The following is a 17,891-nucleotide window of genomic DNA, read 5'->3' on the forward strand; positions in this document are numbered from 1 at the left end:
TGGAGCCGTATCGTATCTCTGGGCCGCGTCCCGGGGCGAAGCGGCCGTGTCTGGCGGCCCGGACCATAACCAGCGTCCCCGGGTAACAAGCGGCCCCGCAGGTGCCCGCAGCTGGCGGTTAACACAGACAGTAAGAGGATCAACTCCGTCCTCGCTCGTGGAGAAAAGGAGAGAGGGGAAGCCCCCCCTTCCCCCCCCCCCCCCCAGCCCCCCGTTTGGCATTCAGAGTTTGGTTAATTTGGATGATAACGGTGTGCGTTTAATCCCATTGTACGGCACTGAATGTAGCGCAACGCACCCGGGCGGGCCGCCGGCAGCGCGACGCGCGGGTCCCCCCCCGAGCCGCCCCCGGAGCCGTCCCCGAAGGCGCGACTCCCCCGCAGCCCCCCGAACCCCCCGAACGGGGCCCGGGTTCCAGCAGCGGACCGAGCCGGGCGCGCACCTCCCGCCGCCGTGCGACGCGGGGCCGGTGGCTGCGAGGGAGAGGCGCGGGGGCGCACGGACGGCGGGGCCGGGGGGGACGGCGGGGCGCGGGGCGGAGGCGGCGGCGGTGGCGCGGGGCCCGGCGGCGGGGAGGGGTGCGGGGGAGTCCCGCCGTCGGGCCGGGCCGGATCGGGCCGGGCCGGGCCGGGCAGAGGAGGCGGAAGCCGTGTGCGCTCGGCAGCTCCGGGCGCGGGCGGGCGGCGGAGAGAGGAGCCGAGAAGGCTGTGAAAATATGTTTGCGGAAAATAGACAATTGTTGGATTAAACGTATTCAAGTATGAAATAATGCCTTTTTGTGTACAACCCCTCGGCAATGTGAGCGTACAAAAGTGCCCTGTGGCCGTTCCGTGCTCCCTTTGTGAGCTGTGCGCGCCGCGTCTCCACTTGGCGCGGTCCGCGCGGAGCCCCCCTTTAAACGCGATTGTTTCTTTCTTTCTAATGACATTTACCGGATCAAAACACGCTGTTAATTCGATCAGAAAGCTTTACTCCGGCGGACAATGCCACAATAATTTCTCCCGAAGTTTGTTAAATTGACCAAAATTAGGCAAATGAATGGCGGGTCTGTCGGCGACCCCGCTCGCAGGTGACGGCGCACAATGCGCTCCGGGCCAGCTGCGGGCCCCGCTTTATTTGCACCTCTTTTCTTCGCTCCGCATTATTAAAATTTCGGCCCGATGCGACCATTCACGCTCCTCAATGGCACATTTTCCTATAGGATAATAGGCTACAAATTGGGCCTCTCCAGCGCGGGGCGGGGGGGCCCGGCCCGCGACCGCGCCGACACAAAAAGCGGCGTCGTGTGCCAAAGGCCGCCCGCAGCCGCCCGCGGTCCCGGGGGGGGGGGGTGGGGGGGGAGAGCGGGGCGGGGGGGCGTGTGCCAGCCGAGGGCCCACACCTGCCGGGTGCCCCCGCCGCACGGAGCGCCGGCACAAAGCCGCGCTGCCAGCGCTCATAAAGCCGCCCGTGTCACCGCGGCGCGTGAGAAAAGCCGGCGAACAAACGGGGCCACTCCTGCTCCGGGGGCTCTCCCCGCCGTCGGGCGGAACAGCCTATTAAGGGCTTACTTAATTACTGTAATGACTCTGGACAGGCTTCACGAGGCGGTCAGCGCGGCACGGCGGGGCGGTGCGGCGGGGAGGTGGTGCCGCGCCCCGCACGCCGCGCCCGACCCGGCCCGGCCCTGCCCCGCTCGTGGGCGTCACGTGCGGCCCGGGGCGGGTGGGGGGTGGGGTGGGGGGGACGCGGGGGGAGCGGGCGGCCCCCCCGGCCCTTCTTTCCCTCGCCCCTTCGTTCCCGCTCGCCCCTGATCTTTAATGCATACATTCCCCGGCGCGGCGCGGCTCGCCCTAATCCTCTGGGCTCAGGGGCCCGTGGGGGCCCCGTCCCCCCCAGGCTGGGCGGCTTTATAAGCGGCCCCGCGGCGCGGCTCCGCATTGCCGCCATGGCCTCGGGCCTCAAGGAGCGCAGGGTGAGCGCCGGGCCGCCCGCACCGCGCGCCCCGAGGGTCCCCGCCGCGGCCCGTGACGCGCCGCATGTCTTGCAGAGAACGCCCGTGTCCCACAAAGTGATCGAGAAGCGGCGGCGGGACCGCATCAACCGGTGCCTGGCGGAGCTGGGCCGCACCGTGCCGCTGGCGCTGGCCAAGCAGGTGGGCGCGGGCGGCGGGGCGGGGCGCGGCGGGAGGAGACGGGGCGGACGGGGCGCGGCGCGGGGCCGGGCTGACGGCGCGGCGCGTTGCAGGGCTCGGGCAAGCTGGAGAAGGCGGAGATCCTGGAGATGACGGTGCAGTACCTGCGGGCGCTGCACTCGGCCGACTTCCCCCGCGGCAGGGAGAAGGGTAGGTGCGGGCGCGGGGGGGGGGCGCGGCGGGGCGACCCGTTCCCGTTCCCCGCAGCCCGCTGAGCGGAGCCGCGCCCCGCCGCGCCCCGTCCCGCAGAACTGCTCTCCGAGTTCGCCAACTACTTCCACTACGGCTACCACGAGTGCATGAAGAACCTGGTGCACTACCTGACCACGGTGGAGCGGATGGAGACCAAGGACACCAAGTACGCCCGCATCCTCGCCTTCCTGCAGTCCAAGGCGCGCTTCGCCGCCGAGCCGCTCCTCGCCGCGCCGCCGGAGCCCGACGCCGCCTTCCCGCCGCCCCCCGAGCGCCCGCCGTGCCCCGCCGAGCCCTTCCCGTGGCCCTACGGCCCCCTGCCCGCCCCCGCGGCCCTGGGCGGCCCCGGGCAGCAGCGCGCCGCCTTCCTCCCGTCCGCGCAGGGCCTGGAGCGCCGCTACCTCGGCTTGCTGGGCCCGCCGCCCCCCGGCGCCTTCGGGCTGCCGCCCGGCCAGCACCCCCCCGCCGTGCTATAGGGCCGCGGCGCCGCGGACTCTGCCTGGACGGCGCCGGAAGAAAAGCGACGGCCCGGCCCCGCGTGTTTCGGGGGGGGGAGTTTCCTCGGCCTCCCCCGGCACGGAGCTACGGGGCGCGGCGCCTCGCCCCGCATTGGGCACGCACCGCCCGCGCCGCTGCCCGGTGCGGGGCCCGAAGCGGCGGAGGGGGCACGGCGCTCTGCCCGGAGCGGGACGGGCCGGGGAGGTGCGGAGCCGATCACCCGCGGGGTCCCCCCCGCGTCCCGGTGCGGGGCCGAGAGCCGGGCGCGCCGCGGGATGACCGCACATCATGAACCGCACATCATGAACCGCAGATCATGAACCGCCCGCGCCTCTGCGCGCAGGAAAACGGACAGACGGACGGACGGACGGTTCGCCGCCGCAGCGGGCCGCGCGCACCGCGTGCCTCCCGTCCGAAGCGCCGCCGCAGAGGAGCGGGGAAGGGCCGTGCGGGAACAGCCTCGGCCCGCAGCCCCGGGCGCCCTCGCCGTGCGAACCGGACCCCGCGCGAGTTGTGCTCCGAGCGTCGGGCGGGTGCGTGACCCCCTCCCTCCCCTTTGACATTGTAGCATTAAAGATACGGTGTTTCTCTGGACGTATAAATTATTAATAGATTCATTTCGGGCACTGTTAACCAAATCAGACAGAACTTCCCCGGCTAAGTAGATTTTCTCTCTGGGATTAGCAGAGGGCCACCACGGACAAAACTGCCGTCATTTACATACAATTTTGCCAACTCGCACTGGCCCGTGACAGTCTTTGTATCTCGAATGTTGCTATCCGGGATGGCTTTTTTTTTTGTCCTCTCCGTTTTCATTTGGCTGCGGAGGATAAACCCCTCCGGCTGCACAATGAGCCGGCGATAAGCCTCCCGCAGCCCCGCACACGCGCCCCTCGGCCCCACACCACAGCCCCGGGTGCTCCTCACCTCACACTGATGCGGCTGTCACTCACCTGGGCGGTAGATGAAGTTCCGCTTATCTCCATAATGCTGTGCTACTGAAAACACCTCCAACTCACTGATTCATCGGGAGGATTTATTCGGGCTATTGTGGGAATAAACCATCTCAGTTAGGTCACTGAGACACATAAGCAGCTTGTTTCCATCCACTCTACATTCAGAGTTTACATTCCGAACAGGCCACCAACCAGCAGGAAGCATTCCGGTGCCATGCTTACTTCACTGTGAAGAACAGGTTTGTGAGCTGAGCAGGAGCACTCCCATCTTCCCATGGCTTTGCGACAGCCCTCGTGCACAACCATGGCTGCAGTGACACACTGTGCGCTTCCCACCCTCAGATACAGAGCCTGTTTCACACACCACAGCCCCTAAATTGAAGCAAGCGGAGTACTTTGGGGATAGCTTGTCAGCTGATGACAAGGTTCCTTTCATTTGACTTTGGGTATTGCTGTGGCCCCTTGTCCCACAGAAGCTCAACCCCAGTTGGTCTGTCATCCCTGGTGCCCCTGCTCCGTGGGATGCCACCACACTCCTGCTCCCCCTAAAGAACAGAGGACACCTACCTGTGTGACCTACTGCAGGGAACCTGCTTTAGCAGAGGGGTTGGACCCAACGATCTCTTGCAGTCCCTTCCAACCACTGAGGTTCTGTAGCTTTGTGATTCCTCCAGGGTCACACTGCTCACACCAGGAGAGCACAGGGTCTGTGGCACCTGGGTGCAAAGCTTGCTCTGCCCACAGCAGCTTCTTTCCCTGCTGCCTCATTTGGAGAGAGCTCGTTAGTGCTGGAGCAGCTGCACGCCTACCAGCAATTCCTTTGCAAAGAGGGTCTGTGGGAAGGAGACCTCCCAGCTGACAGGTGTGTGTTTGCTGAGCAGGAGCTGCAGAAGCAGAGCTCACAAATATGTCTACTACATCCATCTCCTCCATCATCACCACATTTATTACTAGCAAAATAGGCTGCATAAGGGACTGGAGAAGGAAGGCTGTCCTAGAAGAACATCACTCAAAGTGCAGTTTTCTAGGAAATGAGTATGTAATAATAAAAGCCTTCCTTACCAAGGGCATCCTGCAGGGGAACAGGGAATGCATGACGGGATCCACAACTCAGTCACTGCATGTTTGGGGAACGTTGTGGAGGCTGAGGGCTGAAGCCAGAGCCTGTGGGAAGAGTTACACCCACTCACACCGCAGTCCTTTATTTGGAGCCTCTCAGTCACCCACTGGCTCTGAGCATCAACACACACCCACCCTGTCAGCCCTTGAAGGGTGCAGGCATTTAGAGGATGGTGCAGCTCAATCCAAGCCCTCCCAGCCAAGCTTATGGCAGGAAGTGCCTTCAATGGCACAGCAGCCTGTAGCTCCCCGCTAACCCTACACTTAGGCATCCTCCTAGGAAGCTGAAGTCTCAGGTTTGAAGTCTTGGAGGCTAAAACCCGGGTCCTCTTCTTTGGGAAAGCATGTTCATAATCACTCTGCCCCAGTGAAGCCACTTCTGTTGAATTCAAAGGAAACAGTGTATCATGGTTAGCCCTCTGAAAGGCATAAGGTGGCTAGGGTTCGGGCTCAGGACATCAAATAGGGGACTCCCAAATTTGAATTGCAAGCGTGAAGTTGAGCTGGGGACAGTGACAGGGTCGAGGTCCTTTCTCCATCCAGGGAAGAGGGAGGACTACTGCCCTCACACCAGCATACTCCTCTCCTGGACACGCATGTGCTTGGGGTACCACATGAAGGAATAGCACTACCACAGAATCATAGAATCATTTGAGTTTAAGGAATCCTTGAAGGCCATCTGGTCCAGCTGCCCTGCACTGAACAGGGACACCTACAGCTCCATCAGGTGCTCAGAGCCTCTTCAGCCTGTCTCCAGGGATGGGGCATCCACTGACTCTCTGGGCAACCTGTGCCAGTGTCTCACTGCCCTTAGTGTAAAACAGCTCTTCCTTATGTCCAAGCTAAGCCTGCCTTTTATCAGTGTGAAACCATTTCCCCTTGTCCTGTCACAGTGGACCCTGCTAAAGAGTTTGTCCCCTTCCTTCTTACAGGCCCCCTTTAGATACCGAAAGGACACCCTATACACACATCAAGCCTATATAGGATCTCTGCCACTGTTTGGTTGGATTCCATTTTATTTTTCTCAGCATTTCCTAGTCCAGTGTGCTGATTCTTGGCTTAGATGTGGGTTTGCCAGAGCCTCAAAACTTCCCACGTATGCTGCATCAGTGCCATTCAGAGGATGAATTCACAGAAATCAGCCTTTAAGGGTCAGTATTTTATGGCTAAGATACAGGATTCATCTTTTTGTTAATTCTCCCCCCAATCTAAAATGTCCACCTGTACAACCTTACTGACTTACAACTGTGATGCCACGATAGCTGTGAGTGAATGTTAGGGTGCAGAGCTTCGCTGTCAAAGGATATAGGATGGAAACAGTTCACTCACTACCAAACCCATTGCTGGGTTTTCAGAACTGGGATCTGTAGAAAGAACAAGAACAGTAAAAACTACAGAACAAACCTCACACGACTTCACTTTCAAGAAAGAGACAATCTAACAGGGATCAATGAGCTTCATCAAGAACAGGCTACACATTTGCACAAGCCTTTGGAGAACCTGAAACAACATACATTACATACAAAACAAACGTACGTTGGAAAGTTCTAAGGAAATCACAGACCTGTGTGTTCCACTATAAAACTTATTCTGATGGAAGGATGTAATGACAATTTTCTTACACCACATACTTTATTCATACATTACCTTCTCATTTCTTTAAGAAAAGAGAGAGAGAGAGGAAAAAAAAAAACAAACAACCTTTTATTGGAGTTTTATTACTGAAAGTTTTGTAAATTCTCTTTGATATCTGGAGAAGGAGGGAAAGTATTTGGAAAAAGAACAAGACCCAAAGTATATGTTTTGTTGTGGAAAGCCAAAAAACCTGTTAGATGGCTAAGCTGCACAAAAACCAATTAAATGTTGCTTAAGGTGCCAGTGCTTACAGTTGGTTACAAATTCTTGTCTGCAGGAAAGTCAGTATATAAAAGTGAGTGAACAAACAAATAAGCTATTTACCTACTTGTGTATATTCTGGACCAAATCCTTAGCTGCTGCAAGTAGACAAAGCTCTCTGGAGACCCCTGAAGCTAGACCTGCTTACATGAGGAGGAGGCATGATGGAGCTGCCTCAGCAAAGACCTTACCAAACAGGTAAGCCGTCCATATTTCAATGGCTCTTGGTGCTCAAGTTACTAACTGAGCCACACAGCTCTATGTTTGCAAAGATGTAAGGAAAATAAGTAACCTACCTTGGTCCTAAATACTGAGTTACTCCAATGGTGAAAGTGAAGTCGTGTGCAGAACAACTGCAGAGCAGGTCCTACTGCCTGCTGTGCCGAGGGCATTAACTGTTCCCCCATGAAGAAAAGATGACACAACTGGGCACAATAACCTACTCTCCTACATCCATGTGCAGGATGTAGGCCAAAGGAACACTCTTCTGTTGTGAGGAGGCTCCCAGTAGCAAGGCAGCTTAAATATTTCATGTTCTCAAATCCATCTGCTGCTCCATAGAGTACCTTAGCCTCTCCTTTTCAAAGAGCTCATTTTCTTAGTCACATAACATGTTTCATATAGTTAGTAACTGTCTTATTTTCAGCTTTGCCTTTAGCTGTCAGAAAGGACTTCTACCACCTCTCCACAAAACAACATACAGTATTGAATATGATCCACAAGCAATAGAGAAGGGACATAAATAGGAGGAAAAAATACGTGATGTAGCTAGAAGGACAGGCAACTGGGAGAACATAAAGGCTGTTATTCTTCTCAAAGAAACAATCCACATTAATTTGTAGCACCTTTGAAAATCATTTGCTTTTTTTTTTTTTGTTGTTGTTGTTATAATATTTTTCCAAAATGGATTTGTAGTTAACTTGCCTTTTCAGACTGAGATGAATTTTGAGAGCACGTGGTCAGTTTCATCCTCTTCTAGCAGGAAGCTGTGGAGATTTGGGATGGATTGAAATTCAGCTGCCAACACGTGGCTTCTTAAAGGCTCTTCAGAGAGTCTTCCAGTCATGTAACTGCAAAGAGAAAAAGAAAAAAACAAGATGATAAATTATTTTTGGAAAATAACAATTATTTACTAGAGCACAAAACCCCTTTTAGCACCTCCTCAGAACTGCCTTATATATAAGGATATAGCATGCCTGTGGGTCCATCGATACACAGCCAGGACACTGGTGAGTTTAATTCTTTACCAGATGAAAAAACAAAAACAGACAAGGATGGGACGAGACCAATGGGTTTTCTTCATTCATGTTCTTGGAAAACTTATTTTGTCATAAAGCAAAGTCATACCATAAAGGAAAAACCTTTCAGTGGTTTGCTAATAGAAGGAGGTGCCAAAACTCATGAGCAGCTGACTTCAATCAAGCATTAAATATCTCAAAGGTAGAGGTGCAAGAGTGAATTAATCACTCTAAGATCTTTTTCTAGTCAAGAGGAAAGAATGGGCCTTTCCAGTGGGTGACTGACCAGACCAATTTCAGACTTTCCCTTAAAATAAGCTGATTTGCCTTGGAACATATCTCTTTCCTTCCTTTGAATCAAGAGGGAATGCAGGATCAATAGGTCAGAATCACTTATATAGGCAGGGGAAAAATCAGGGCAGCTGAATCCCATCCTCACTGCTGCCTTCCACATAATCTTACTTACCTGCTCAGGTATTTCAGAGGGGCTATACTTCTCCATGTTTAATCACGAGAAGTTCAGTTCAGTCTTTAGCAACTTTACCAACCAAAATCCTTTTCTATTTCACCCACAAGACTTGTTTCTCATTAAAAGAAACAAAAAAAAGAAAGAAAAGGAAAAAAAAAAGTCCCTCTTCTTGTGCATCTGCTATGCAAACTGAAGGTGTAGCAAGTGAAGCCAATGAACTGAAACATCTGATGAATGTTTACGGGTACCCCAGAGGCTGTTTATCCTGTGACAGACATTTCTACTGTACTTGTTGCATGTACTGATAGAAGAGGTGGAGAAGGTGGGAAGAATTTCAGGGGAGGAAAGAATGTGTTTTTACTATTCACCTCCAGCAAGCACCATTTCAAACAAAACCATCAGATGCTCAGTGAAAGCCAGTGTACCTTAATCCATAGCCTGGTTGTCAAAATATCAAACTCAGAAGCTCCTGTGGCACTGGTTTACCTCCCAGATGCCTTCATGACAATAGCCAGGGTACTCCCCTCCCATTCGTACACATGGACAAAAGATGCAAACAGCTTCAGGAACTCCATGTATGAGCAACCTGCACACAAAATCAGAAAATCCTTATTTTAAAGCACATACATAATAGTGGGGAAATTTGCCATTGATTCCAATAGAAGCCAATCCTCTCCTCTCCATGTGGGACATCGAGTGGAGTTCCGGGCACAGCATCACCCACCATGGATTTAGCTTATTTTTAGCAACATTTCTTCAGCAGAATACACACAGTGTTCTGAATGAGACACTAGGAGCTAATTTCATCTAAAGCTTCAAGCTTCTTCTTAATTAATGGGTCAAGTTTATTCAGAAAGCTTGAATACCCCTAAAAGGACACTGATGCAAAAAGTTATAAACAAGACTGCCTGGTATCATGCTGACACGATTTCTCCTGGTCACATATCTTCTACACTATTTTACACTAAACTCAAGCTAACAGCTGGTCAGAACAAGTAATGCAGTTGGTGGTATGGAACCTGCAAGGATTTGCACACTCAGTACCTGAGCGCCAAGAGCAGCAGCTCCCCAGGGCAGGACAGGGAGAAATAGTGTTACAGGAGCAAGATACAAAGTATCTGTCCACAAAAGCTCTATTGGTGCTGCTCTCTTCCTGTTTATTTTCCTTCTGCTCCTGTGTACTTCTTCTCTCCAGGCTCAGATCCCAGGCAAAGTAGCGATCTCTCATCAGAAACCAGGCAGCCCCTTTCTGAAAGAGAAAACACTACCCGTTTGATCCTACTTCTCTTTACAATTACAATACCTCTGGGGACAACTGTACCAACTATACCCTCACTAAACATCGTGGGTAAGCAAGAACTTTTCATTACTGTAATACCTGCCAGCATACTTTTGGGTTGCTCTTTTTCATAGAAGACAGGTACAGGTATGGCAGTGCTGTATGTCAGGCAGAGGTGCTCAACAGGACAGCAGACCGGTGGGGTGTAAAACAGCTGCTGAAAGGATGAAGCGTCTCCAGGTGGTTCAGTGCACAGAGATACAGCCAGTCAGTCTCTGCCCAGGGCATAACCGCAGTCCGGCAGGGTTAAAAGGGAGGCTGCCCAAATCCATCCGAGACCTGAAAATCTTGCAACACGTAAACCCTACACGCATCAGATGAAGAAGGCAGAAAGAAAGGTGCCCCCTAATGAGTTTTTTTTGCGCTTGGGTGAGCGAAAGGGCTGCTTCAGGAGGCTAATAACTGAAAACCTTCCAGGCTTTTGTCCGGAGAAATGGCAGGCACTTTCCATCCCTTTGAAAAAAAAGAAGGCCTTTCGGAGTCTTCACGAGAGATGTGGATTTTAAGGGCGACCTTAGGTCATACAGAACTAATCAAGCGAAAACAATAAGAAAATTAGACTGACAGTCAGCAAGTATCTGAGGACTTTATCAAAAAGAATTAGGAATGGACAAATTCACTGGGAGCAAAGGATCAGATCTGCAAGGTGGCATTGTGTGGCGGGATTAAATTATTTATTCATTGTTAATTTATTTATTTATGTATGTGCAAATGACCTAGCTGCTGCAGGTGCTGAGGAGTTTCTGAAAAGGCCCAGTTTTAGAGCCAAGGCTAAAATATTGGTCCATTTAACTCATTCTTTCCCTTAAGGCGATCAAACAGTGACTTTTATCTAGGAGATAGAGGAGGAAAACCATATGTGTACTGGGAATGATGCGGGGTCTGAGCAGCACTAAGTACCCAAGTATTCCAGCCTCATTCGAGAATGCTGTGCAGTTTAATGTCCAGCAAATTAGCAAATGAATGCTTATGTCAATATGTGAAAAATCCCTAGTTGGTTTAAACAGATAAAAAGCCTCTTGGGAAATGGCAGAAAATGAAGGCTTTTTCTGTCTTTTTTTAAGAGACAGAAAGAGAAGCAGTACTTGATAACTTTTCCCCAAACTTACAAAAAGTTGCTGACAACTGTCTGCACGGATGCTCCATCTCCTACGTACATGAAATGTTTCCCATGCTTCTGCTGTAGAACTAGAAGAAGCTTTTGCCAGGTGCTCTTTGAATCTCACATTTGCTCTTCAGAAGAAAACAGCCACTCTGGGACAGATGGAGAGCCTTGAGATGTCATCCTGCTGTCCCCCTCTGTAAGGTGTGCAAAGTCAAAAGCCTTGGAGCGGATCCATCTTTCCATGTTCCCCTGAAATGATAAAATCAGTGTTGACGATGAAATCCATACCGACCTCTTCTTGGCCCTTCTATAATTTTAACCATTAATACGAAAGGGCAAAAATTGTCATCTCATGTTTCCCTTGACCCAGCAGAGCAAAGCCACAGTGGGGACTCTGTGTAAGACATGACCCTGGGGAAAAAAGGAACATGAGATCTCAGCATGGGGGTTGGAGGCAAGAAGTCAAATGTATCGAAAATGACAGCACCACGTCAGTTAATGCCATGTGATAAGGGAGTCCTGCTGGGTTTTACGTCCTTCTGCAGAGACATACTTGAAGGCTGGCTGCAACCGGTAAGGAAGATTTCTCTCCAGATCCAGAAACAGATTGCAGGTATTTCAGTAGGACAGATCATGACAAATTATCTTTCCTCAGGACAATCATCAGGAGCTACACTGAGGATAATAGAACTGCCCCCCAAGATGAACAGAAATCTATGCATCTTCAAACAAGACAGGCAGGTTTATGTGCAGTGCTACCTTACATACTTCAGCTTTGCTCACATTTCTCTTCTCTTGGCCATCCTCGGGTCCTCTTCTCCAAAAACGGTGCTCTTTATGCCACTTGGGAGCAAGGGGTACTAACAAGAAAAATAAAAGGTATTCTAAAGAGCAAACATCTTTAATAATACTAAAACCAAAACACTTCCACTAAAAGGTCAGGGAGATAATTTCTCAGCCCCAGACAAAAAACACAGGTTATGCAGAAAGCCTGTCTACAGCTTTCCTTTCTCCCTCAAATGCTAATGAGCAAGGATGAATTTGCTTGATACAAACGCCAGCACATCACACGCAAGCTATCACTTACCTTCTGCAGCCTGTTGGGCCACGCTGCAATCAGGAGCTTACCAAACTACGGTGTTACTATGCAGGCTGCTAGGGTGCCTTGCTGAAAAGAGAATACAAACATACCTGCTCAAGTTGGGTCAGATGAAACTGTTCCATCTGATTTGATATAGATCAGATGATCCCTTCTGCTCTATTAAAAATCCAGTCTGCCAATCTGCTAAGATAAAATCTTACAGTCCCCAATTTTTAAAAGCTTTTGCATTTACAGACGATCACCATAACCTCTCACATAATGTCACCAATTTAAAGAAGCCAAGCATTCTAATCCCTCCCCATTTTTTTCTCTCTCCTTTCCCTTGGCCACGTGGACATAAAATCTCAGCATTTTGTCCAGTTTCAGATCAGAGAGAGTCCCAGCTCACAAGAGAAGCACTTACTGGTAGTAATGAGGTGTCACATATCATACTGGATTTCAAGTTTCAAAGACTATCCAATTCACCTGCATTGTCTCTGGCTTAAACTGTCTTAGTTTAAGCACTCATCAGCACTCTTGGCCAAGGCATGCTTGGGAGACACTCCCCTTTGCTCTACACATATGCAATATGCAATTGCCCCCTAACTGCATGGCAGCCATCCATTAACTATTCCAGGCACCTGATGGCCCAGACTGACTCATGAAGCTGCAATATAGCAGATTGTAAAGACACTAGATAGGCAGATCTAAGCAATGGAATATGGACAAACTAGAGTAGGGAGACCTTGACATATCCAGAACTTTCCGTAGTTACATAGGCAAAGTGCTAAATTCATACAATCCAACATAAGTCTTCTGGGAATGCCAAGAATTCAACAGTTAGCCTTGAAGGGAATCTTGTGAGCAAATATCCTTCTTGCCAAGTCCTGTCGTATATAGTTGCAAAATACAGGATATAAAATTACCAAAGGTTTTCTTTCATAGGCTCCTCCTAGTTTTCCATGTGAACAACAGGACTGAGTGGAAAGATCTCATGCTGATCTCTAACATTCTGGGTTTGTTTCAGCGCTCTGTTGTTAAACAAACAAACAAACATCCCACCTATTTTTAATATAGAAACCATATGGACCAGTCCATAGTACACTAGGTTCAGAATTTAAAAGGCTGTTCTACAGTCTCATCCTTGCCAAGGGACAAAGCATGAGCTCATGCATTGCTTCTGCCTCTACTTTCCCGCATGCAGGTCAGACACTCAAACACCTATTGCTTTGGGGTTTTTTAAGATGTATCATGGCTTAATGTTGTTTTCTTTAATTCTATCATTAGACTAAGATTTGGATGTACAGATCCACTCTGCCTAGAGCTTCTCAGCAGTCCTGGCATTTTTAAAACACAGAAGGTAAAGGACCACACCTGGATATCATACCAACCTTGAAGAAAGAGGAAAGGTTGGGCCCTTCTTTGGGCCGGAAGGACGTGGTTCAGGCTCCAGCAAAGTCCTCTCATGAATTCAAGCTGCAACATCTACAGCCTACATCTTGCAGACTCCTGGGATGTTGGCCCTTTCCATATAAAGGCATTCTGTGTGAGGATAGGAGTAAAGCCAATGCAAAACTGGTGTGATGTTTTTACGTTCAGTTGGGTGCTGAGATTTTTACATCTCCTCAACGATTAAAAGGTAGACAAAGTGATAAAATCAATTAAGAAAGAAAATCATGCTCTCTCAAGTATCAAATGAGATTTTTGCCTTTTTGATTCAAGGCCTTCCCTAACAGATCTACAGACTTCAATAAAGCAGAAAGATGCCCTTCTAGGAAGAAAAACACCAGATAAAGTACATTTAAATGGATGGTGACTCTTGTTCTAATAGTCATCAGGCAAAGGGGCAAAATGTAGAAGACTGTAAAAAGAGACATGCAAAAGCAAGACATCATGAAGAAAGATGTTATTAAAAAATTCCAGTCAAAGCCAGACAGTTTGCACCAATAAAAATGTCAATAACTGACCCAAAGACCCTTAAGAAGAGGAAGTTTGGCTTGGCTGATTGCTCAGCAAGGCAAACATCACAGCACTAAGCACAGGACAGATCTGCCCTTTTGGGTCTGCTCCATGACGACAGTTGCAGCCTACTGTAGGGAACCTGCTTTAGCAGATGTTTCTTCCAACTGCAATGATTCTGTGTTATCATGCATTTTCAGATATACTTTGTATTTTCCTTACCGCTCAAGATGTGCACGTGCTACTTAGTGAAACACCAATTTAATCCCCAGCTTCAAAATTTGGAGGGTCAGAACAACTACAGCATCTTCAACCAGCAGCATATTTATTCCCTGAAGCCTTGTTCACATTTAGTCCTAAAAAACATAACATTTCAGGACCACGAGTTGCTCTTCAAACATTAAAACATCATACAACCTCAAATACCTCGTGCAGAAGGAAGGATGAATCCTTCTCATTCAGACTGTGTGGTTGGTCACAACTTCTGTGTGTTCTTTCATATAATATAAATTCTTCTCAACTGTGTCTGAGCTAATAGATAAAATAGTGCAGGGAGAGTTTCTACCGTCCAGCCTATTCCAGTGCTTCACAACCCTCCAGTAAAGAAGTGTTTCCTGATATCCAACCTAAACTTACCCAGGTGCAACTTGAGGCCATTTTCCCTCCTCCTGTCACCTGTCACCAGTGAGACCAGCCCCGCTCTTGCTGTCAGTACCTTTCAGGTATTGGAAGAGAGCAATAAGGTCTCCCTGCAGCCTCCTCTTCCACAGATTAAACAGTCGCAGTTCCTCCAGTCTCTCCTCATGGGGCACATTCTCCAAGCCCTTTACACACAAACTTTGTTGCCCTTCCCTGGACCTGCTCCAGCACCTCAGTGTCCCTTCTGTGCTGAGGTGCCCAAAACTGAATACAGTACTCGAGGTGAGGCCTCACCAGTGCTAAGTACAAGAGCAGGATGACTTCCCTAGTCCTGCAGACCACACCATTCCTGATTCAAGACAGAAAAATGGCAATTGGCCTATAGTTTGTATTGATTAGAATCTGCCAGGAAAACAAACAAAACACTAAAGAGTACAGATTTGATTAAAAATCTGCCCAGCTGCAATACCTTAATGGCTAACCATCACTGAGAAACTAATGCAGCGCCTAAGGGCGAGGTTCTAAATACTACCAGTTGATAGAACTGCCATGGGTTCGTGCGTTCGAGGGCGCATCACCTCCCGTGCTTGCACGCTGCTCGGAGGCAGCGAAGAGGGTATAAAGGCAGCGGACGGGGACGTGAGGACGCCGAGAGGGGACCGGGCTGGCCGTGCGGCTGCAGCGGAGCCGCCGCGCCCCCTGCAGTCCCGGCGGCGCCACGGCGGGGAGCGCGGCCCCTCGTCCCGAGGCGGCGAGCAGGCACTCAGCGGGAACGGGCACCTGCAACAGCCGGCCTCCTGGCTGCTGTTCTGCCGCAGGGAACCGCCGGTAGGTGACTGCGTCACGCCCGCTTCCACTGTATAATAATAATAAAAAAAAAAACCAAGAGAAACTTTGCAAAACCTGAATTTGATCTAAAACTCACGGATGAGTGAGAAAGAAGCCGAGCTGTAAGTTTGCCCGTGGTGTTTACCCCGCGGAAGCTGTGCTGCAAGGCATCCCCTGGTTGTCCGTCAGCCGCCTTTTCCACCTCGTTGTACAGCTGCCGCGACCGAGGTCAAGTGATATGTCACTCTGTCAGATCACACAGGGAGGCAGTGGCTCTTCCCGGATTAGGACGATTCCACACGGCCCTCTGAAAAAGATTTGTAACAAATGTCAGCCCCAACTGTCCGCTGCTCAAAGCATATGTTTAAAGCTCTTAGACATCTCAGTCAAAAGGTATTGTAAATATAGGGACAAAGCTAGTAAATGCCTCGTTGTGGAGTTTCAATAATGGCAAACCAGGATCTGGCATGAAAAACCCACACCCCAAACGGGTTTCCTTTAGCAGGGGATCCCTGACCAGTTTTGCAGCCATTCCGAGACAGGAAAGTATTTCATTTTTATCCTTCAGCCAAAGGGGTCGAGATGCACCAGCTGAGCACAGGCTGGTGAGCTCAAAGGGCAGAGGGCACAAAATAACCTGCATGCAGCCTAAGTAACCTAAGAACCTACTGTTTTAGATGGGGGAAATGAGGGTAAAAAGGAAATAAAAACAAACAACTTCAGATGGGGCTTGTTGATAAATAATGAAAACACCAAAAGCTGCCAAATCCTGCCGAAAATTCAGTCACCACAGTGTCAGTGGGGAAATACTATTGCCCTGAAACACAACCACATCACTGGGCACTTTTCCTCTCTGCACAGTCCAACCTCCTAGCTATGTAAAAGGATACAGGCCATCTCTTAGCTCACTTTAGCTTCATCCTCATCCTTTTGAACTCGTGACAACCTGGCAACAGGATGGAGGCAATGGCAGCTTTCAAAGTGCCGCCAGAGGTGGAGGGAGAGCAAAGGAGCAGCCCAGAAGAGAAGTCCCAGAGCAGCACTTGGGTTTCCTGTGGAACTATGTTCTGGATTTTTTTCTCCTTTTGGTCTGCAGAACCCTTTTCCTTTGAGCGAGCATTATGTGGTTTTCTTTGTCTAAGTTTTGCACTGCTTTCATGAGCTACATGAAACAGGCTTTCCCTTTGGTTCTTTTGTAAACCATGCAAAGAAACACCAAATGATAAGGTATTTAAACTACAGGTCTTTTCACACATTCCAATTAAGTAAGTGGGATTTCCTGTTAAAAAGAAACCCAGGGCTGTGCCATCACCGTTTCCTGATGCTACTTCATCAGCATCTTCCTTTAAAGCACCATTTCTCTCACAGTGCCTTCAGATTTGCCATTCCTTCTTTGCATAATGCCTTTCTTCATAAATGATACTAATCAGTGCCAAAAGTGGCAGGATTACACCCAAGATATTGATATAATGGCAACAAACACCCCAATAAATCATATAAAACTTGCAAGTAAAGGACCAGTTACGAGCATGACAGCACATCTGGCAGCTGTTTTAAGCAACTGAGAGTGTTGACAAAAAGCTTCTTTCTCTTCACACATTCAGTTTATATAGCAGAAGGTGAATTTGTTATGTGCCTTGAAAATCCTTGGCAGCCATCAAATGAATATTGTATTGCCTGCTAACATCTGGGGTTGAGCTGGATTTGGGAACAACTTGTTACACTAAACTCGTCCTGGTCCTGGATGTTGTCTGCATAAGCTGAACACCATGACTTCTGAAAGCTATTTGGTCGTACAAGTCGTTACCGAGTAATACATTCAGTATAGATGATGTACTTTATACAAAAGTACTGCATGGAAGTTAAACCTGGCACAAAGACTGCTGATTGCAGAAGGAATCTGATGCCACCTCCTGCTCAGATCAGTTCCTCTTTAATTTGAAGGAAAGGTTTTCTTTGGCTTCTGAGGAATGTAGGCCTTAATCCAGCAGCAAATTGACACTGGTGATTGTTTTATGCATACTTACAGGTACTATACCTATTTTCTTTCAGTTTTACAAGTAAGGCAGGTAAGACAGATAACTTCCCACACAAAACTGACCCTGGTTAAGCTGCCAGCTTTGTAAAAGTACACTGTAGATTAGGCCATCTTGGCTCAGCAAGGGCATTAACCATACCTGCACTGACCTCATATTCCTATACAATAGTCTCGCTCAGTAAAGATGTGTTTTGTTTTCAGAAGACCTACCACTGACTTTGCAAATCAGGTGTGAAATACCCCATGGGATCACACATCAGCTGGACTCAGTCAACCACTTAAAAATCTTGCATTGAAGAAAGAGATAAAGTTGCTTCTTCACAGCATATTAGAGAAGGTCTCATCCACAAAGGAAGGAGGA

The 17,891-nt window shown here is 49.7% G+C and overlaps 1 protein-coding gene and 1 long non-coding RNA gene across 8 annotated transcripts in view; one reads left to right on the plus strand and one right to left on the minus strand.

The window, feature by feature from the left end:
• The first annotated feature begins 1,927 nt into the window (after positions 1-1,927).
• HELT (helt bHLH transcription factor) lies at positions 1,928-2,847 on the plus strand. 2 transcript variants are annotated; one of them, XM_072336312.1, is made up of 4 exons: positions 1,928-1,954; positions 2,030-2,134; positions 2,227-2,323; positions 2,423-2,847. In XM_072336312.1, exons 1-4 carry the CDS (start codon positions 1,928-1,930, stop codon positions 2,839-2,841), a joined length of 648 nt encoding a protein of 215 aa, XP_072192413.1. In that variant the 3' UTR covers positions 2,842-2,847. The 2 variants fall into 2 exon arrangements, with proteins under 2 accessions (XP_072192413.1, XP_072192412.1); XM_072336311.1 differs by having other exon boundaries at positions 1,928-2,134.
• A 4,926-nt stretch (positions 2,848-7,773) lies between these two features.
• Positions 7,774-17,891, minus strand: part of LOC140251726 (uncharacterized) — a 31,896-nt gene continuing 21,778 nt past the window's right edge. For 5 of the 6 annotated variants that reach the window (XR_011903463.1, XR_011903462.1, XR_011903465.1 and 2 more), the window contains 7 exons: positions 15,638-15,799; positions 13,458-13,589; positions 12,993-13,097; positions 12,177-12,270; positions 11,754-11,845; positions 10,990-11,234; positions 7,774-7,904 (listed from right to left, as the gene is read on the minus strand). This is a non-coding gene — a long non-coding RNA (uncharacterized lncRNA). Of the gene's footprint in view, positions 7,905-10,989; positions 11,235-11,753; positions 11,846-11,902; positions 12,154-12,176; positions 12,271-12,992; positions 13,098-13,457; positions 13,590-15,637; positions 15,800-17,891 lie in introns of those variants that run through there. The other variant, XR_011903466.1, reaches the window with a different exon arrangement.

Source organism: Excalfactoria chinensis, chromosome 4, assembly GCF_039878825.1.
Source record: "Excalfactoria chinensis isolate bCotChi1 chromosome 4, bCotChi1.hap2, whole genome shotgun sequence".
Classification (NCBI taxonomy): domain Eukaryota; kingdom Metazoa; phylum Chordata; class Aves; order Galliformes; family Phasianidae; genus Excalfactoria; species Excalfactoria chinensis.

Excerpts from the sequence above, each read along its gene's own strand:
- HELT (XM_072336311.1), top strand. The coding sequence starts at position 1,928 with ATGGCCTCGGGCCTCAAGGAGCGCAGGGTGAGCGCCGGGCCGCCCGCA. Across the intron at positions 2,135-2,226 it reads CGCTGGCGCTGGCCAAGCAG|GGCTCGGGCAAGCTGGAGAA; the intron begins GTGGGCGCGGGC and ends GGCGCGTTGCAG. Across the intron at positions 2,324-2,422 it reads CCCCCGCGGCAGGGAGAAGG|AACTGCTCTCCGAGTTCGCC; the intron begins GTAGGTGCGGGC and ends CCCGTCCCGCAG.